The 15,096-nt window shown below is 42.2% G+C and overlaps 1 protein-coding gene across 3 annotated transcripts in view; it reads right to left on the bottom strand.

Moving 5' to 3' along the window:
• ENTREP1 (endosomal transmembrane epsin interactor 1) overlaps positions 1-15,096 on the bottom strand; it is an 85,393-nt gene that overhangs the window by 61,533 nt on the left and 8,764 nt on the right. For 2 of the 3 annotated variants that reach the window (XM_010952749.3, XM_045515094.2), the window contains exons 3-4: positions 13,668-13,820; positions 12,595-12,733 (exon numbers count right to left, since the gene is read on the bottom strand). In XM_010952749.3, coding sequence (XP_010951051.1) covers positions 12,595-12,733; positions 13,668-13,744 — 216 coding nt within the window. In that variant the 5' untranslated portion in view covers positions 13,745-13,820. Of the gene's footprint in view, positions 1-12,594; positions 12,734-13,667; positions 13,821-15,096 lie in introns of those variants that run through there. The other variant, XM_010952750.3, reaches the window with a different exon arrangement.

Genomic DNA, 15,096 nt, shown 5'->3' with positions numbered 1-15,096 from the left:
AGCACGCACCTTACCATTTGAGCTACACCCTCCAGCTACAGAGATACTGATTGATGAGGTGTGTGTTGGGTGAGGCCCATGTACATTGTATTTAATAAAATCTCTGAGGCTGGACCAATAAAAAGTAAGGATACATGAAAAAAACTAGGAACTTGTTCATTTTAAAACTAAAAATTAAATGTTAAGTAAAGTTTAAAAAACAATCTGTTTTTCCAAGATTGACTAAAATCACATGTTCAGTAGAACAAAGATTGTCCCTCAGGTCTCCTGATCCCCAGCTCAAAGCTGCTTCTCTTATGCTACACGGACATTCTAGATCAACGTCATACACATGTGGGATACAGGTTCTGTTCCACCTGGGCAGCATAGGGGCTTCTGGGTTTTTATAGTCACCCTCAAATATGGATACAGTCTGTGGCATAAAGACCCTTGGGACACCCCTGATGACTCAGCAGTTTGATGAAGGAGAGCTGGATGGCAAATCTAGACATCTGGTCATCTCAGCCTCCTTGCTGCACCAGGACCTTCGCACTTGCTGTTCTCTGGCTGGAATGCTCTTCTCCCAGATGTGTCTTGTCCCCTTACTTCATTCACTTTTTAGGGAAATCATCTGTGACCTCCTTATGAAATGTGGCACTTCCCCCTCCTCCTTCACTCCCTATCTCCATACTCTGGATTTTTTCCTGGTATTTATAACCATCTGACATTATGTTATTTGTTTATTGTCTCTGTGGCAGTATGACAAATGTAAGCTCCAGGAGAACAAGAACCTTGTGTGGAATAAGCCTATATTCTCATCTCCTAGAACAGTGTCTGGTAAATAGGAATCAATAAACTTCTATTGAGTTAATGAATGAATGGTCTTTGCTTTTTCTCTGACTTGCTGTGTGATCTTAGACAAGTCACATCACTTCAAAGGGCTTCTGTCTCTTCCACTAAAGGGGGAAGGAATGGGGGAGGAGCGGTGAATGGAGAGGGTTTAGACTGGATTATGTGCATGGTTCTTTCCAGATCTGACATAATTCTCAATGCCAGAATGTAGAATTGCTATCTTCCCCAGGTGCCTTGGTCTCATTTAAAAAGGAATATCCTGATTATGAATCATTTCAATGGGAAAGTACAAAGGGATGTGTATGTGTCTATGTGTGCATGTGTGTGTGTAAATGAAGCTGAAAGACAACCCAGGGCCCCTCAGCCCTGGTGTCAGCCTATCTGCCACCCGTGTATCAGGTGTCCTGCCCACAGTGGCTATGTCACCTGCCAGCCTCAGAACTTAGTCCCAGAGAGCAGGAGCTGCACCCTTCTTCAACTCAAAGGCTTTGCAGCTTAGAATGTGATTAAGGATGAGCTGGGCCCTGACAGACCTCTGAGGGGACTGATGTAACTAAGAACCAAACCTTCTTTGCTGGAATTGGGTGGGTGAGTGGAGACCTAAGGTGGGAGTGAGGTGGGCGTGGGGAGTGAGGGGCAGTGATGCATGGTTTTCAGTGTTCTTGGAAGTGGTGGATGGATGTGGTCTGGAGCAAACCTCTGAGGATGCTGGAGCTCACAGCTCAGGCCTGGGTACAGTCTTCATTTCTAGTCAAGTAATCCTAGTTAACTGAGATGGTACCATAGCTCACCTAATTTAAGACATTATTATTTTATGTGTCACTAAGAAAGACTCACTGCTGCCAATTAAGGTGCCATTGCTTGTAAGACACATCCTAATTTCAAAGACGTTACAATGTGGAGGGAAAAGTGAATCTTAGAGTAAGATGAAATTTCCTTAGCAAGTGAGCCTCTTTTAACCCCAGGAAGATTGAGCATTAAAAATTATGAGCGCTCTGAAATTCTACTAGTATTCCTTAGTGAGTATCAGGTTTTAAGTCTGGGAAGATTTAAAATTAAGCATTGTGGCGAGAGGGGATAGCTCAAGTGGTAGACCACACGCTTAGCATGCATAAGGTCCTGGGTTCAATCCCTGGTAACTCCGCCAAAAAATACATGAACAAGTAAATTTGTAAGATTAATTTACCACATTTGTAAGGTAACTCTTCAGGAGATTGGCTTGTTTGGTCAAGCAAATAAAATACTTAAAAAGAAAGTAAAATATATTAAATTGATAAATGATGTTTGAAATGTTGAAGCAGTTTAATTAGCTGAGATTTCAAACAGACCAAACAGTATCTAAATATTTCTTAAAAAGTGATTGTTAACAACTGCAAGATTATGAAGAGAATTAAAAGTTCTGTAAGTACTAGAGCTATAATACATTGAGAACAACTTGTTTAAACCACAAGTAAACTTCTGAAGAGTCTTTTCTGCAAATAAGACCCACCCTCAGTGTTACCAGAAAGCTTGCATTAACAGTCCAGAGGGGCACATGACCCCAGCTGGCCAAGCAGACATCTTGCCTGGAATTTTTCAAGCTGGAGCTGCTAAAAAAGTCTCTGGTGTGAGAGCGTGGAGTCTAGGGTCTTACAAGTTGCCTGTAGTCTTTTCTTGGGCTTTGTGGAGGAGCCCAGCCTGCAGGGAGAGTGGAGCTGACGGGTAGAGGGAAACAGATGCAAGATCCATAGAAAGAGCAAGAGCGAGAGTGGGAAGAGGAGACAGAAACAGAACTGTCCTGGTGGCATTTAAGTCCTCATTCCAGTCCATCTCTCAGGTCCAGCTGCACTTCAGACTTCCTGCCTTCAGGCTCTTCAATTCTTCCTTCAGTTACATGAGATACCTGGATATCTTTTCCCAAAAAATCGCCTTTTCTGACTACTTTGATTTGCATTTCTGCCTCTGGCAACACAAACATTTTAATATTCCCAGGTATCTTGATAAATTCAGGTAAGAGCTGTATAGCAGGAAACCCAGCTCACAAAGAAAGAGTTGTGTTATAGTCAGTATCACCAAGTTGTTAATCATGAACAGCCTCGGAAAGAATATGAAAACAAATACATGTATGTATATGCACAACTGGGACATTATGCTGTACACCAGAAATTGACAGTGTAACTGACTATACTTCAATTAAAATTTTTTAAAACATTTTTTATTGAGTTATAGTCATTTTACAACGTTGTGTCAAAAAAATTTTTGTAATTGAAAAATGAACAGTCTGGGGAAATTCTGCAATAAGAAAACTTATATTTAAGCTGCTTATGTATGGAATATTAAACTTACACAATACACAAAAATTACATTATAAACATAAATGTAAGAGCTAAAACTATAAAATCCTTAGAAGAAAACAGGAGTCAATCTTCCTGACCTTGAGTTAAGTAATGATTTCTTAAATGTGATACTGAAAGTACTAGCAACCAAAGGAAAAAACAGATGAATTAGATGTCATCAAAATTAAAAACTTTTGTGCTTCAAAGGACACCATGAAGAAAAAGCAATCCACAAGTTGGGAGAAAAATTTTGCAAATAATACATCTGATAAAGGACTTATATACTAAAGAATTCAATAATAACTCTTAACAACCCAATGACAAAAAGACAACTAACTCAATTTTCTTTTATTTTTTTCTTTTATTTTTTTTGGGGGGGTGGGGTTAGGTTTATTTATTTGTTTATTTTTAGAGGAGGTACTGGGGATTGAACCCAAGACCTTATGTATGCTAAGCATGTGCTCTATCACTTGAGCTATACCTTCCCCTCAACTCAATTTTGAAATGGGCAACCATCAGAATAGACAAATTACTCCAAAGAGGATATACAAATGGCCAATAAGCACCTGAAAAGATGCTCAATACCATTGCTCATTAGGGAAAAAAAAAAAAAACATAATGAGATACCACTTCACACCTACCAGAGTGGCTAGAATAAAAAAGACAGACAATAACAAGTGTTGAAGAGAATGTGAAGAAATTACGTTAAGAAAAGCTGTGAAAGAAGCACATGGAATGAATATATGTTATAGGTGCAACTCAGTATGTGTAATGAAGACAGAAAATAGACCATTACCATCTAGACCAGTCCCATCTCCCCTCTTTCATGTTAGTAGCTTGAACTGGAAGAATAGCAGAACTAATCAGTGATTAGTGAAAGCCAGGTGATTCTTTTTTTTTTTAACAAAAAATTTCAAGTGGGTAATATCACCCATCTTATTGTTTGCTCCTTCCATATAAGTGCCAAAATGTTTGGTTATATGCTGCTCCAAATTCCATTAGAACCTTAACAAAGTGCACACAGAATTAACTGTGTCAAAATAGTTTTCTCTTTACAGCCTCCTTCTTCCTGACTTTCAAATGCCTATTGAAAAGAATCAGTGTCTCTTTTCTGAAAACAAGCTGAAGAGCAATCACCTTGCTGTTCCAAAGCAGCTGTACCGTGTTTGGTTTTTCCACTCCAAAAATAACAGAAAATTTTGGAGACAGTGACATGGCAGGGAAGCAAGAGTTGGAATGCAAAGCCTTCCTGTCTCTCAGCGAAGGCTCTTGAGTCCTTAAGTAGTTGCATTCCAACGTCACAAGGAAGCTGAAGAGGGCAAAGGCAAACAGGAGAGTGTTAGAGGCAGCCCTGGCATTCCTCTCCCAGGAGATACCAAGTTTGGTCATGGCCTAGAGCGGTTAGGGTGCCCTGCAGGAGGTACTGCCACCACTAGAGTCCGTGTGGCCACCTGCAGGGAGATGGTATCTTCTCCAAGTTCTACTCAGCAGCATAGAGCCTTCTCAAACTCCCACCTGGATGCCACCCTATTTTACTCCTCACCCTCCTCCTCATTCCATAGAACTACACCTCGTTGCTACTTCACCTACTGACAAAGATGCAAATTGATTTCTTTCATCTTTCTTCCCTTTAAAAATGGAAAATGCGTATGTCAAATGCCTCTCTATTTTCCTTAGTTTTTAACAGCACATAATTCAGTTAATTCCTCCCTGGGCAGTCCTTCCCTCTTATCTAATCATCATTTTTATCCCAGTGTTCCTATACCTGCTACACTTAGGCCCAATTATATCATTAAAATCTCTCTGTCTCTGTCTCACTCCCATTTATGAATGAGAAATAAGTAAAAGTAAAGGCCCTTTCAACAAATGATGCTGGAGCAATTGGAAATCCCTAAGCTAAAAAAAAAAAAAAAAAAAAAAGAAAAGAGCATTGACCTAAACCTCATACCTTATACAAAAATAATCCAAAATGGATCACAGATTTAAATGTAGTATTAAAGTTATAAATCTTTTAGAAAAAAATAGGAGGAAATCTTTGGGATCTAATTCTAGGTAAAGATGTATCTAAATATATAAAGCAAATATTGACAGATCTGAAGGGAGAAATTGACAATACAAAGATAACACATGGTGTGGATGTGGAGAAAAAGGAACTCTTGCACACTGTTGTAGGGAATGCAAATAGTTATAGCCATTATGAAAAACAGTATGGAATTTACTCAAAATATTAAAATAAAACTATCTTACAATTCGGCAATCCCTCTTCTATGTGTACAACCAAAGGAAACAAAATCAGTATCTCAAAGAGACATCTGTACTCCCTTGTTCATCGCAACATTATTCACAATAGCTCAGATATGGAGATAATCTAAGTTTCCATTGATGGATGAATGGACACACAGTCTATGTGTATATATATATGTATATGAGTATGTGTATATATACTCACAATGGGCATTCTGATACACAGTATGCATATTATATATATATACTTTATATATATTCACACACAATGGAATATATTTAACCTTAAAAAGAAGGAAATCCTGCTATTTGAGGCAACATGCACAAACCTGGAGGACATTAATTGTGGATGAAACCGGAGGCTAAATGAAATAAGCCAGATACAGAAAGACAAATACTGTACCATCTCTCTTAAATTTGGAATCTAAAATAGTCAAACTTATAAAGGCAAAGAATAGAATGGTGGTTTCCAGGGGCTGGTAGGAGGGGAAATGGGGAATTGCTGGGTAAGAGTTCCAAAGTTTGTTACGCAAGATGACTAAGTGCTAGAGATCTCATGTACAGCAATGTGACTACGTACAGCATTGTGTACTGGAAATTCGCTAAGCGGATAGATCTCAAGTGTTCTTACCACACACACACACACACAAGAAACATCAAAAGAAAATGGTAAGTATGTGAGGTGATGGATGTATGAATAGGCTTGATTGTGATTATTTCACAGTGTACATATATAGCAAAACATCAAGTTGTACACCTAAATATGTACATTTTTAACTTCTCAGTTATACCACAATAAAGATGGAAAAACAATAGTCACATATTAAAGGTAAACTTTTTTAAAGTAAGTTAATCAGAGTTGTACCAGTTTAAATACATTAAAGGTTGTGACTACAGATTTTTAAAGCAAATGTACCAGAATTTTCATGTTTTCAAATAAATGGTTTTCCTTTAAAACTGCTGGTTTTGTGAAGCCGCCACGATGAAAATATCTAAGTGATGGGTTGATGCACAGAGTTGAGGAAAGTTGTGTACAGACCTGCCTGCACAACTCCCTCCTGACCACCTCCATCCCTCCCTCCCAGAGAACGAGGGGCAGGTCCCCACATTCAAGTGCTTTGGGAAGGGGCCTGAGAGGGAACCAACAGTGTGGTTCCCAGGCTCCTTGTGAGGGAGTCTGTGAGTCCGCTGAATTTGCCAGTAGCTGGTTGTGTGTTGTTTGATTAGACCCCGTATCTGCAGTCAGGAAGCAAGGCTCCCCTGTGAGGCCCTCCCTTCAGCTCTAGGAAGTCCCAAAGATGAAGTAGCGCCTGTTGAGGCCTCTCTGGTCTGGACTATTTAGGATCCAGGATCAGCACCCTTTAGAGAAGATGTTCCACGTATGCTGTATCTGGCACCCAGAGAGCCTATTGCTTCGAGAGCCTCCTGGTGATGGATGGTGTCTGGTCATTCTCCTGCCACCACTCAGAGCCTGCTTGGGACACACACGATCAGGCTTATAAAAATAGCAAGTGTGTAGGGCTAAACAGAACGCCCAAGTCTGGCCCCGTGCTGAGTGCTTATTAACGATGACTGATACATATATAAAATGCCAATTAAACCAAAATTGAAAACAAACTACAGTTTCTGTTCTGGATTTTGCATGTAAACATTTTTGTTTAAATTGATGAAGGTGGTAGGAGAAAAAAAATCACTCTAGATTTCACTCTTATAAACATATCTGTCTAGTCCCAAACCCGAATGCTTTTCTTTTATCACTTCCACTGCCGGGAAGATAACAAAGCAATTTAGAGCCTCGTAGATTTGATCTTGGCACAAACCTTGCTGTCAGATCAAGAGAGACTAAGGCTGAGCATTCTCTGGGAAGTGTCTTCGTGTATCTAGTTGACAGAGGATCAGAACAATGCAAAAACTTCCAGCCCCAGGGCCACTCCAGGGTAAAGACTTTGTGCTCACAACGGTTCACCCCACAGGCTGTGGGTGGGCCTGGGCCAGTACAGTGTACGAGAAAGAAAATCAGGTCCGAAACTGAATGTAAGGCTTTCCATATCCGAGGGAAGGGTCTGGACAAGTAGCAGGCAGGTGCGAGTTCCAATGACAAGTCCCTGAGTCAGTCAGAGGGGTCTGTTGCCCAGTTGTTGTCAAGGGTATTATTACAGGGAAAAATTGTCATGGATGGTACACTATTTGCAGTCTACTTGATAGCCACAAGTCAACGTTGACTTTCAACTACGTCTGGTCTTCTGAGAGCTGCACACCTGGACTGTACCCTTCTGGCTACTCCCAGAGATCCCTTCATGACTTTCACTTCTGTGTCATCCCATTCTCACACTGAATACACACACAGAAACACAAGATGTGTTTCAGTAACACACTGAAACTGCCTGTTTCTTTCACGGAGGTGATTATGAAGATGCTGTCTCTTGTTATCACACAGGGCATCCTGGGAGTTATAGGAAAGGAAGTTCCCGGAAAAGATCTGCCTCTCCTGAATAGCTGGCTTGTTTTTGCTTTAACGATTGTGATTCTTGTTATCGGTGGCACAGCCCACTTAATTCTGGCTGCTGAGTAGTTCAGAGTCCAGGGGTCCCACCAGCAGAGAGTGCGCAATGCCATGGCCAGCGATGTGTATACCCAAGACATTCCTGGAGCCATCTTTTTTCCCTACACCAAGCTTTCTTCAGCGTGATGGCATTGATTTTTTTTTTAATTCTATTTTACTTCACACATCTTTGCAAGGCACTTTAAACCCTCAGGGAGAGATAAGGTATGAACAAGTGAGAAGACAAATCAGACGGGTAACTGGCAGAAACGACTTGCTTTAAAATACTTTCACTTCATTTTTGTTTGTTCATTTTGGTAATCTTGCCTCATCTGTCTTTCAATGGCTGTGTTTACAAACCAACGTTTTCCACACTGAGGTGCAGAACATGTTTTTAAGGGGCCTTGATATTTTTAATTGATTAATTATTTTGGTGGGGGGAGGTAATTAAGTTCACTTATTTATTTTTGGAGGAGGTGCTGGGGCTTGAACCCAGGACCTCGTGCATGCTAAGCATGTGCTCTATCGCTTGAGCTACACCCTCCCCTCCGGCCTTGATATTTTTAACTTTTGATGGCTTTATTCCCATGATGGGACTTCTTCCAAATGACGCGGCATAAAGAGCTTCTACTGAGCATTTGCTAATGTTTTCCAAGAAAAACAGACCTCTAGATAGCTCCAGGGAGCACCGACAAACCTGGGCAGTGGTGAAGGTCAGCATGGCGGTGGGGGGAGAACCCGGAGCTCTGAAGTCAGGTGTGTGACGCACAGAAAATAGGACAAGGTCTCAGCCTCGCCCTCCGGCCACAGTGAATGAGCATGGGCGCCTCTGGGCTTCAGGGTCCTCCTCAGAGACTTGAAGAGAGTTGCCTGTGGCTTCTGTCTGGTTAGGAGCAGAGAAAGGCAGGAAGAGCCCGGAAGCCCCCCGACCCCCACTCCACCCCGCCTCCGAGAGGACAGAGAAAGGGTGGCTGAGAGGCAGGCAGAGGAGGGCTCCCCTCCAGAGTTCTGTCTGTGCCTGGCGCTGGGCGGCACCTCAACTCGACTGAAGCACAGGGACTTTCAGGGAGGAAGGTGGGGGGGAGAGTAATCCAGAGAATCTGTGACGAAGTGGTGGGTATGTATGAGGACGGGAAGTTATCACTGTTTTTAGATCAAGCATCGCCAATCATGTTCACGTATACTTCCTGTTTTTCTCTCTCTACTTCTCTCTCCCTAGTATCATTTTTTAAAGCTAGACATATCACTTTTAAACATTTACCACTGTAACCATGTTTAACTGTACAGTTCAGTGGCACCAGGGACACTCCCACTGTTGTGCAGCCATCACCAACACCCATATCCAGAGCTTTTTCCATCTGCCCAAACTGAACTCAATACCCACTAAACATCAACCCCCGAGTCTCCCTCCCCCGGCCCCCGGCCACCAGAATTCTACTTTCTGTCTCTAATGAATCTGAATACTCTAGGTACCTCGTGGAAGTAGAATCATACAATTTCTCCTTTTGCGCCTGGCTTATTTCACTTAGCATAACGTCTTCACGGTTCATCCAGGTTATAGATTACGTCAGAATTTCCTTCCTTTTTAAGGCTGAATAATATTCCTTTATATGTATACGTCCATCTTGTTTATCCATTTATCCATCAATGGCCATGTGGGTCGTTTCCTCCTTTTGACTACTGTGAATAATGCTGCTACATTAGGTGTACAACTATCTGTTCAAGTCTCTGCTTCCAGTCCTTTGGGAAAATATATCCAAAAGTGGGGTGGCTGGGCCATAGACATATCTTTTTTTTTTTTTTTAAATATTTTTAACATTCACAAAAGTGGAGAAGACAGTACAAGCAGCCCTAGGTAGCCATCACCCAGCTTCAACCATTGCTGGCCCACGGCTTATCTTGCTGCACCCACACTCTCGACTCCCTTTACCACTGGACTACTTTACAGCAAACCCCAGACACCTATACCGTTACCTTTATAAATACTTCAGAGCCTACTTCTACTGGAAATGATCTAGGTACTTTTTAGGGAGTAATGTACATTGTGAGTGCCTCACTACCCAATAACAACATGGGTAAATCCTCACTGAGCATGAATCGTTGTTTGGAACTTTGCGTGAAGTGGCAGCCTTTTAAAAGAAATGTTTTATTATGAAAATTTTCAAACGTACTACAAACTGGAGAAAACTGAACAAGGAACCCTCATGTGCCCACCAGCCAGCTTCGATGACTATCAATAATAGCAAAATGGCACTTTTTAAAAATGTGGGCATAAGATTGCTCAAGTGATACTCTGACACTTGATTCTTCTAAGAACCCTTTCCACTCTGGAAAGGTTTATTCCTCAACACTGAAAGCACCTATTTTTAAGTGACTGAATCTTTGCTATAGATGCTTATAAGCATGAGCCTGAGTTCTCAGCCACAGTGTGATTCGTGGTTTCTCTGAGCTCACTTGTCTCTCCTCCCTGGCCTAAATCTGGGTGACTTTCAGTTTTCCCTCGAAGATGATTATTTACAGAAAGAACAAGTTGACATTTAAAGAAAGGCAATGGCTAAGAAGTTATTTTCCCTTCTATCGTAAGTACAGAAAATGTGTGGTCAAGAATTGAAGCTGTACATGTCTAATATATTTAATGAGGAATTTGCTTAATTTTAGAGGCAGATGCATTTTCTGGTTATTCTTTAAAATGACTATATTGCTAAGCTTTTGTTGCCTAACAAATCCCCCCTCCCCAAATTTAGTGACTTAAAACAACCATCAAGAGGGAAGGATTTTCTCTGTTAGGTATCAAAACTTATTTTATGTCATTGATCCTAAGTTACATTTTATTATCTTTGAAATTAGGCTGCATGGATCCAGTAATCTATGACATTGTAGAATTACTCTTCACCAGGCAGGAGTCAGGACATATTTGTTGTTGCTGCCATAAAACTGAACTTGGTCATGGCTGCTCACAGTATCATCACTTCAGTTGAGTAGAGTGCACCGTTGTATGCATGTGTTAAGTGATCTTTTAAAAGATTGCACTAAAATTTAGCATGAGATTGAGAAGTTACTATGTACTTAGAAAGGTGCTGAAACAGATCAGTTGCATGGAAAATTGACATTAGTGGAGAAATGACCTTGATCAGATATGTCCTTGCAGATCTTTGCTCTATGAGACCTAAGAAAGGATTAGATCAGACTGTTATATTTTGAAACTAAGATGCATGCAAAAGAACTGCCCATCACATACTAATAAATTTCTCAAAATGGGTGTCAGAAGCTTGGCCAAAAAATCCTGTAATCAATAGTTGAGCACTCCTTTAAGAAGTGCTACATATTCAGTGCTCTTGATGGCTGATATCATTGGCTCAACAAGCTATAAATTTGTTTCTCTGAGATATAAAAGAATTCCAGAGGCAGCTTGTCCTGAATGGTTAGAGAGTATCACAAAGTTATCAGTGATGTAGGTTTGTTTGATCTCGCTATTCTGCTATTTTCTGCAAGTGACTCTTGTCTCATGGTATAATATAGCTGCTTCACATCCAGGTATCACACCTGTATTCCAGGAATGAAGGAAGGAATGAAGAGAGAGCAAAGGGCAGGTGCCAGCTGACTTTTTTGAGGAGGATATGTTGTTAAAGGAAGGGAAGGAAAAGTCTGTAAAGCCTGGGTCTCCAGAAGAGAAGCACCCTTTTCCGAGTCATTCACTCTTATCTACTTTTAGGCCCTGGCTGGCATCAGCAGTTACCTGAGAATCAGTGTCAGGAACCCAGGGGGTACCTCCATGTGGACGCTTTGCTAAGGGTAGACGAGAAGGCAGGGTGTTTCAACCAACCTGGTAACCATTATTCACCTAAGCTCCTCCCTTTGGCCCTCCCTCCTTTTCTTGGACTTTCTCTCAGGGATGTCACAGGAAAACTAGGTCAAACATCTTGTTTGTCTCAGGAGAGCCAGCCATTTCTCCTCCCCAACACTACCACCTTTCTCTATTGCAAAATGTAATTATCCAGAGTCTTGGAAACACCTTGTATATACTCCCTTAGCGACCTGTATATAAATGTAGCAGACTGTCTTTTCCCAAAAAAGTCACAGCAGAATTTCCAGTCCCACATTCTTCCAGAACCTTGCCTCTCTCCAAGAAGAGGTATATTCTATTTAGTCTCCCCTGGAAACAGAATGGGACTCGTGACTGCTTTAGTGACTAGGATGTGGTAGAAACAGTGATTCATGGCTTATGAGGCTAGGTCAGAGAAGGAGATACAATTTCCTCCTGGCCCCTTCTCTTGGAGGGTTTGCCTTCAGAATTGAGCTGCTACGCTGTGAAGAAGTCCAAGCCAACTCTCACAGAGAAACCCCACGGGAAAGCTGAAGTGGAGGAGAATTGAGACTCCAGCCAACAGCCACCATCAATTGCTTGACGTGTGTGTGAACAAGCCTTCAGATGTTTCCAGACCCCAAGCCTTCAAGGCCTCCAGCTAAGACCCCATACATTGTGGGCAGAGACAGGCTGTCCTGCTGCACCTGTCCAAATTCCTGACCCATGGAATCCATGAGCTATTTCCACCACTCACTTCTAGGATAATTTATTAGACAGCCATACTAACTAGAACAGCAAACCGAGCTTAAGACAGGAAACCTTCTTAAAACAGGAACCTTCTAAGGTTCTTTCATTACCTTGGCATCTGCAGACTCCCACTCGTGCTGGGTCACAGTAACAATGCACTGAGACTGGAGGGGCAACCACAGGGATGGTTCTGCTGCCACAGCCAGCTCAGCCATAGGGGAGGCAAAGGAACGGAAAATGGGAAGAGACCTGCAGAAGCATAAGAATAATTGGGAATTGACTGTACAGTGTATAGAATGTAACTTGCCCAACCCTGACCATTTCTAACCTTGATCTTGTGTCTACTAGGACTCTATTTTTGGCATTGGCATTTGATAGTTCCCCTGTCCCTTTGGAAAAAAAAAAAAAAAAACACAGGGAAGGAGATATAGCTCAGTGGTAGAGTCTGTGCTTAGCATGCACAAGGTCCTGGGTTCAATCCTCAGTACCTCCATTAAAAAAAAAAGAAAGAAAGCAAGAAGAAAACTATGTGGGGAAGGGAGGCTTAAATCAGCACATCCCCCTGGACCTTAGTACTCCCAGTTTTCTGGTTTCCTTTGGGGTCTTTTTCTCATTTACATACATCTACTCCTTATCGCTTCATTTGCTAAAAACAGGTGGTCTGCGTGGGGGGTGACACCAGGGAGCCGGAGTGAAGGAGAGGGGAGACTGAGACCTGAAAGGCGGAAAAACCAACAAAAGGGCACATTTCTGACGTTGCCATTTTAGATTGTGGAGCATGGTTCCGTGGGGACCTCCTGAGAAGCACACGGAAGTTCTTCCCTGTAGATACTGTTGGCTAGTGTTTGTTGGGCACTAACTGGGCTCTGCATTCCCACTCATTTAATCACCACACCATGAGGTGAGTTTTAATAACCCCCATTTACAGATGACAAAGCTGAGGCTTAAAAAGCTTAAACTGCCCAAGGCCACAGAGCTGGGCAGAGGAGGAGCCCCACCCTTCAACTTTAGTCCCTGTAACTGCCACTCTAGAGCAGCTTCTGCTGTGCAAAGAGGGCAGAGGGTTTCACTGGTTTCTCTCAGAAGCCCTTGGAAAATGCAAAATTGTCTTTTGGGCCTGAAATCAAAAGCCTCTGGGGAAAAAGTCCCCAAATGTACAATAGGAATTATCTGGCAAACTTACCCCCAGGGCTGCCAGCTGGTAGCCCGGCTGAGAAGGAACATTCTCGGGGACCCTTGGTAAGCCTCTCCAGTGGCCATGTTATTTGTGTGATTATGCAGCTAACAAGATTTCACAGACCCACTTGGACGGCAAAACCACAGACCGATGGCAATCCTGGAGCAAAGAACGAAAGTGAGTTTTAGGTCTTAAAGAATCCCTGGCAGGGAGCAAAGTTCCTCATGGCCCCATCACTGTCGCCTCCTTCATCAGTCAGAGTCCTATTCTTAGTTTGAGGTATCTCAGTTGTCACCAAAGAGAACTCAACCGGCTGAATAATTACAGTGGCCCAGAATAGCTCCTCTGATGGGGGAAGAGCAAGCCGACAGGCAGGCAGGCTGACAGGCTGCTAAACTGTTAGGTGAAACTGGGAGAGGAGGAGGGAGATTCTGTGAACTGGGCCTTCCTTTTCTCTCAGGGACAATGTCAGAATAGCTGGTTTGGTTGCAAAAACTTTGCTTTAGTTGGGGAAAAGCAAAATCAAAGTAGAGAACTATGATGCCTAGGTCCAAGAAAGAAAGTCTTTATCCATTTAATGCCTTTTATTCATTTTGCCAGACTTTAAAAATGGAAATAGCTTTGCTGACTTCTTACAAAATTAATATATTTTCATTGTAAAAAAAAAAACAGACAAACCTGGCATACAGTCAAGTTTGGAAAGGAAGGTAAAAATCAGCAGGACTCCATTCTCCAAAGCTCAGAGAGACAAACGCTATTCACTTCCGGGTGGGTTTTGTTGTAGCGGTGGTATGCAAACAACTGGTATTCGCTACCCAGAGCTTTCCCCTGTTTCTCCAGGAAAAGTTCACCCAAATTCCTTTGGTGCAAATTCTCTCCCTCTAGTTCCCAGGCTGGCGGTGAGAGATTGCCTCACTCTGGGCTTCCAGTTGGGTCCTTAATGGCTTAAACTCACCAGTGCAGCCCATCCCCCTGGCCGAGGAATTTGGTTCAGGAGCGGTCATGTGACCCAAGCCAGCCCAGCCCCCGTGAAGCTCGTGTCTTTTTCTGGGACGTTGAAACAAAGATGCTTTCTACCTTCCACTGGACACGGATGAGGAGACATGTAGCCCCGGGACTGTTGGCAGCTACCTTGTGATCATGAGAGAAGTAACAACACAGAATGCGGAAGAGAGAGATAGAAAGAAACCTTCCCCTCTTGGAAGTTACTGAGCCTCTGAAAATCCTGCCTTTTCAGTTACAGGAATCAATACCTTACTTTATTATTAGATCAGCTTTGAGTTGAGTTTTCAGTTACTAGCAGCTGGGAAAGTATTCTGCTCAATAGCAGTTCCTTTGGACTTCCTTCTGACATACACCCCCACCACCGTACCCTCACGCATATGGTTTTATGAAAAAATACGGGTTGTGATATCTTTTCAGGCTGAGAAAAACA

This window comes from Camelus bactrianus, chromosome 4 (genome assembly GCF_048773025.1).
Source record: "Camelus bactrianus isolate YW-2024 breed Bactrian camel chromosome 4, ASM4877302v1, whole genome shotgun sequence".
Taxonomy (NCBI): Eukaryota; Metazoa; Chordata; class Mammalia; order Artiodactyla; family Camelidae; genus Camelus; species Camelus bactrianus.
This window is presented reverse-complemented; position numbering and strand designations above follow the sequence as displayed.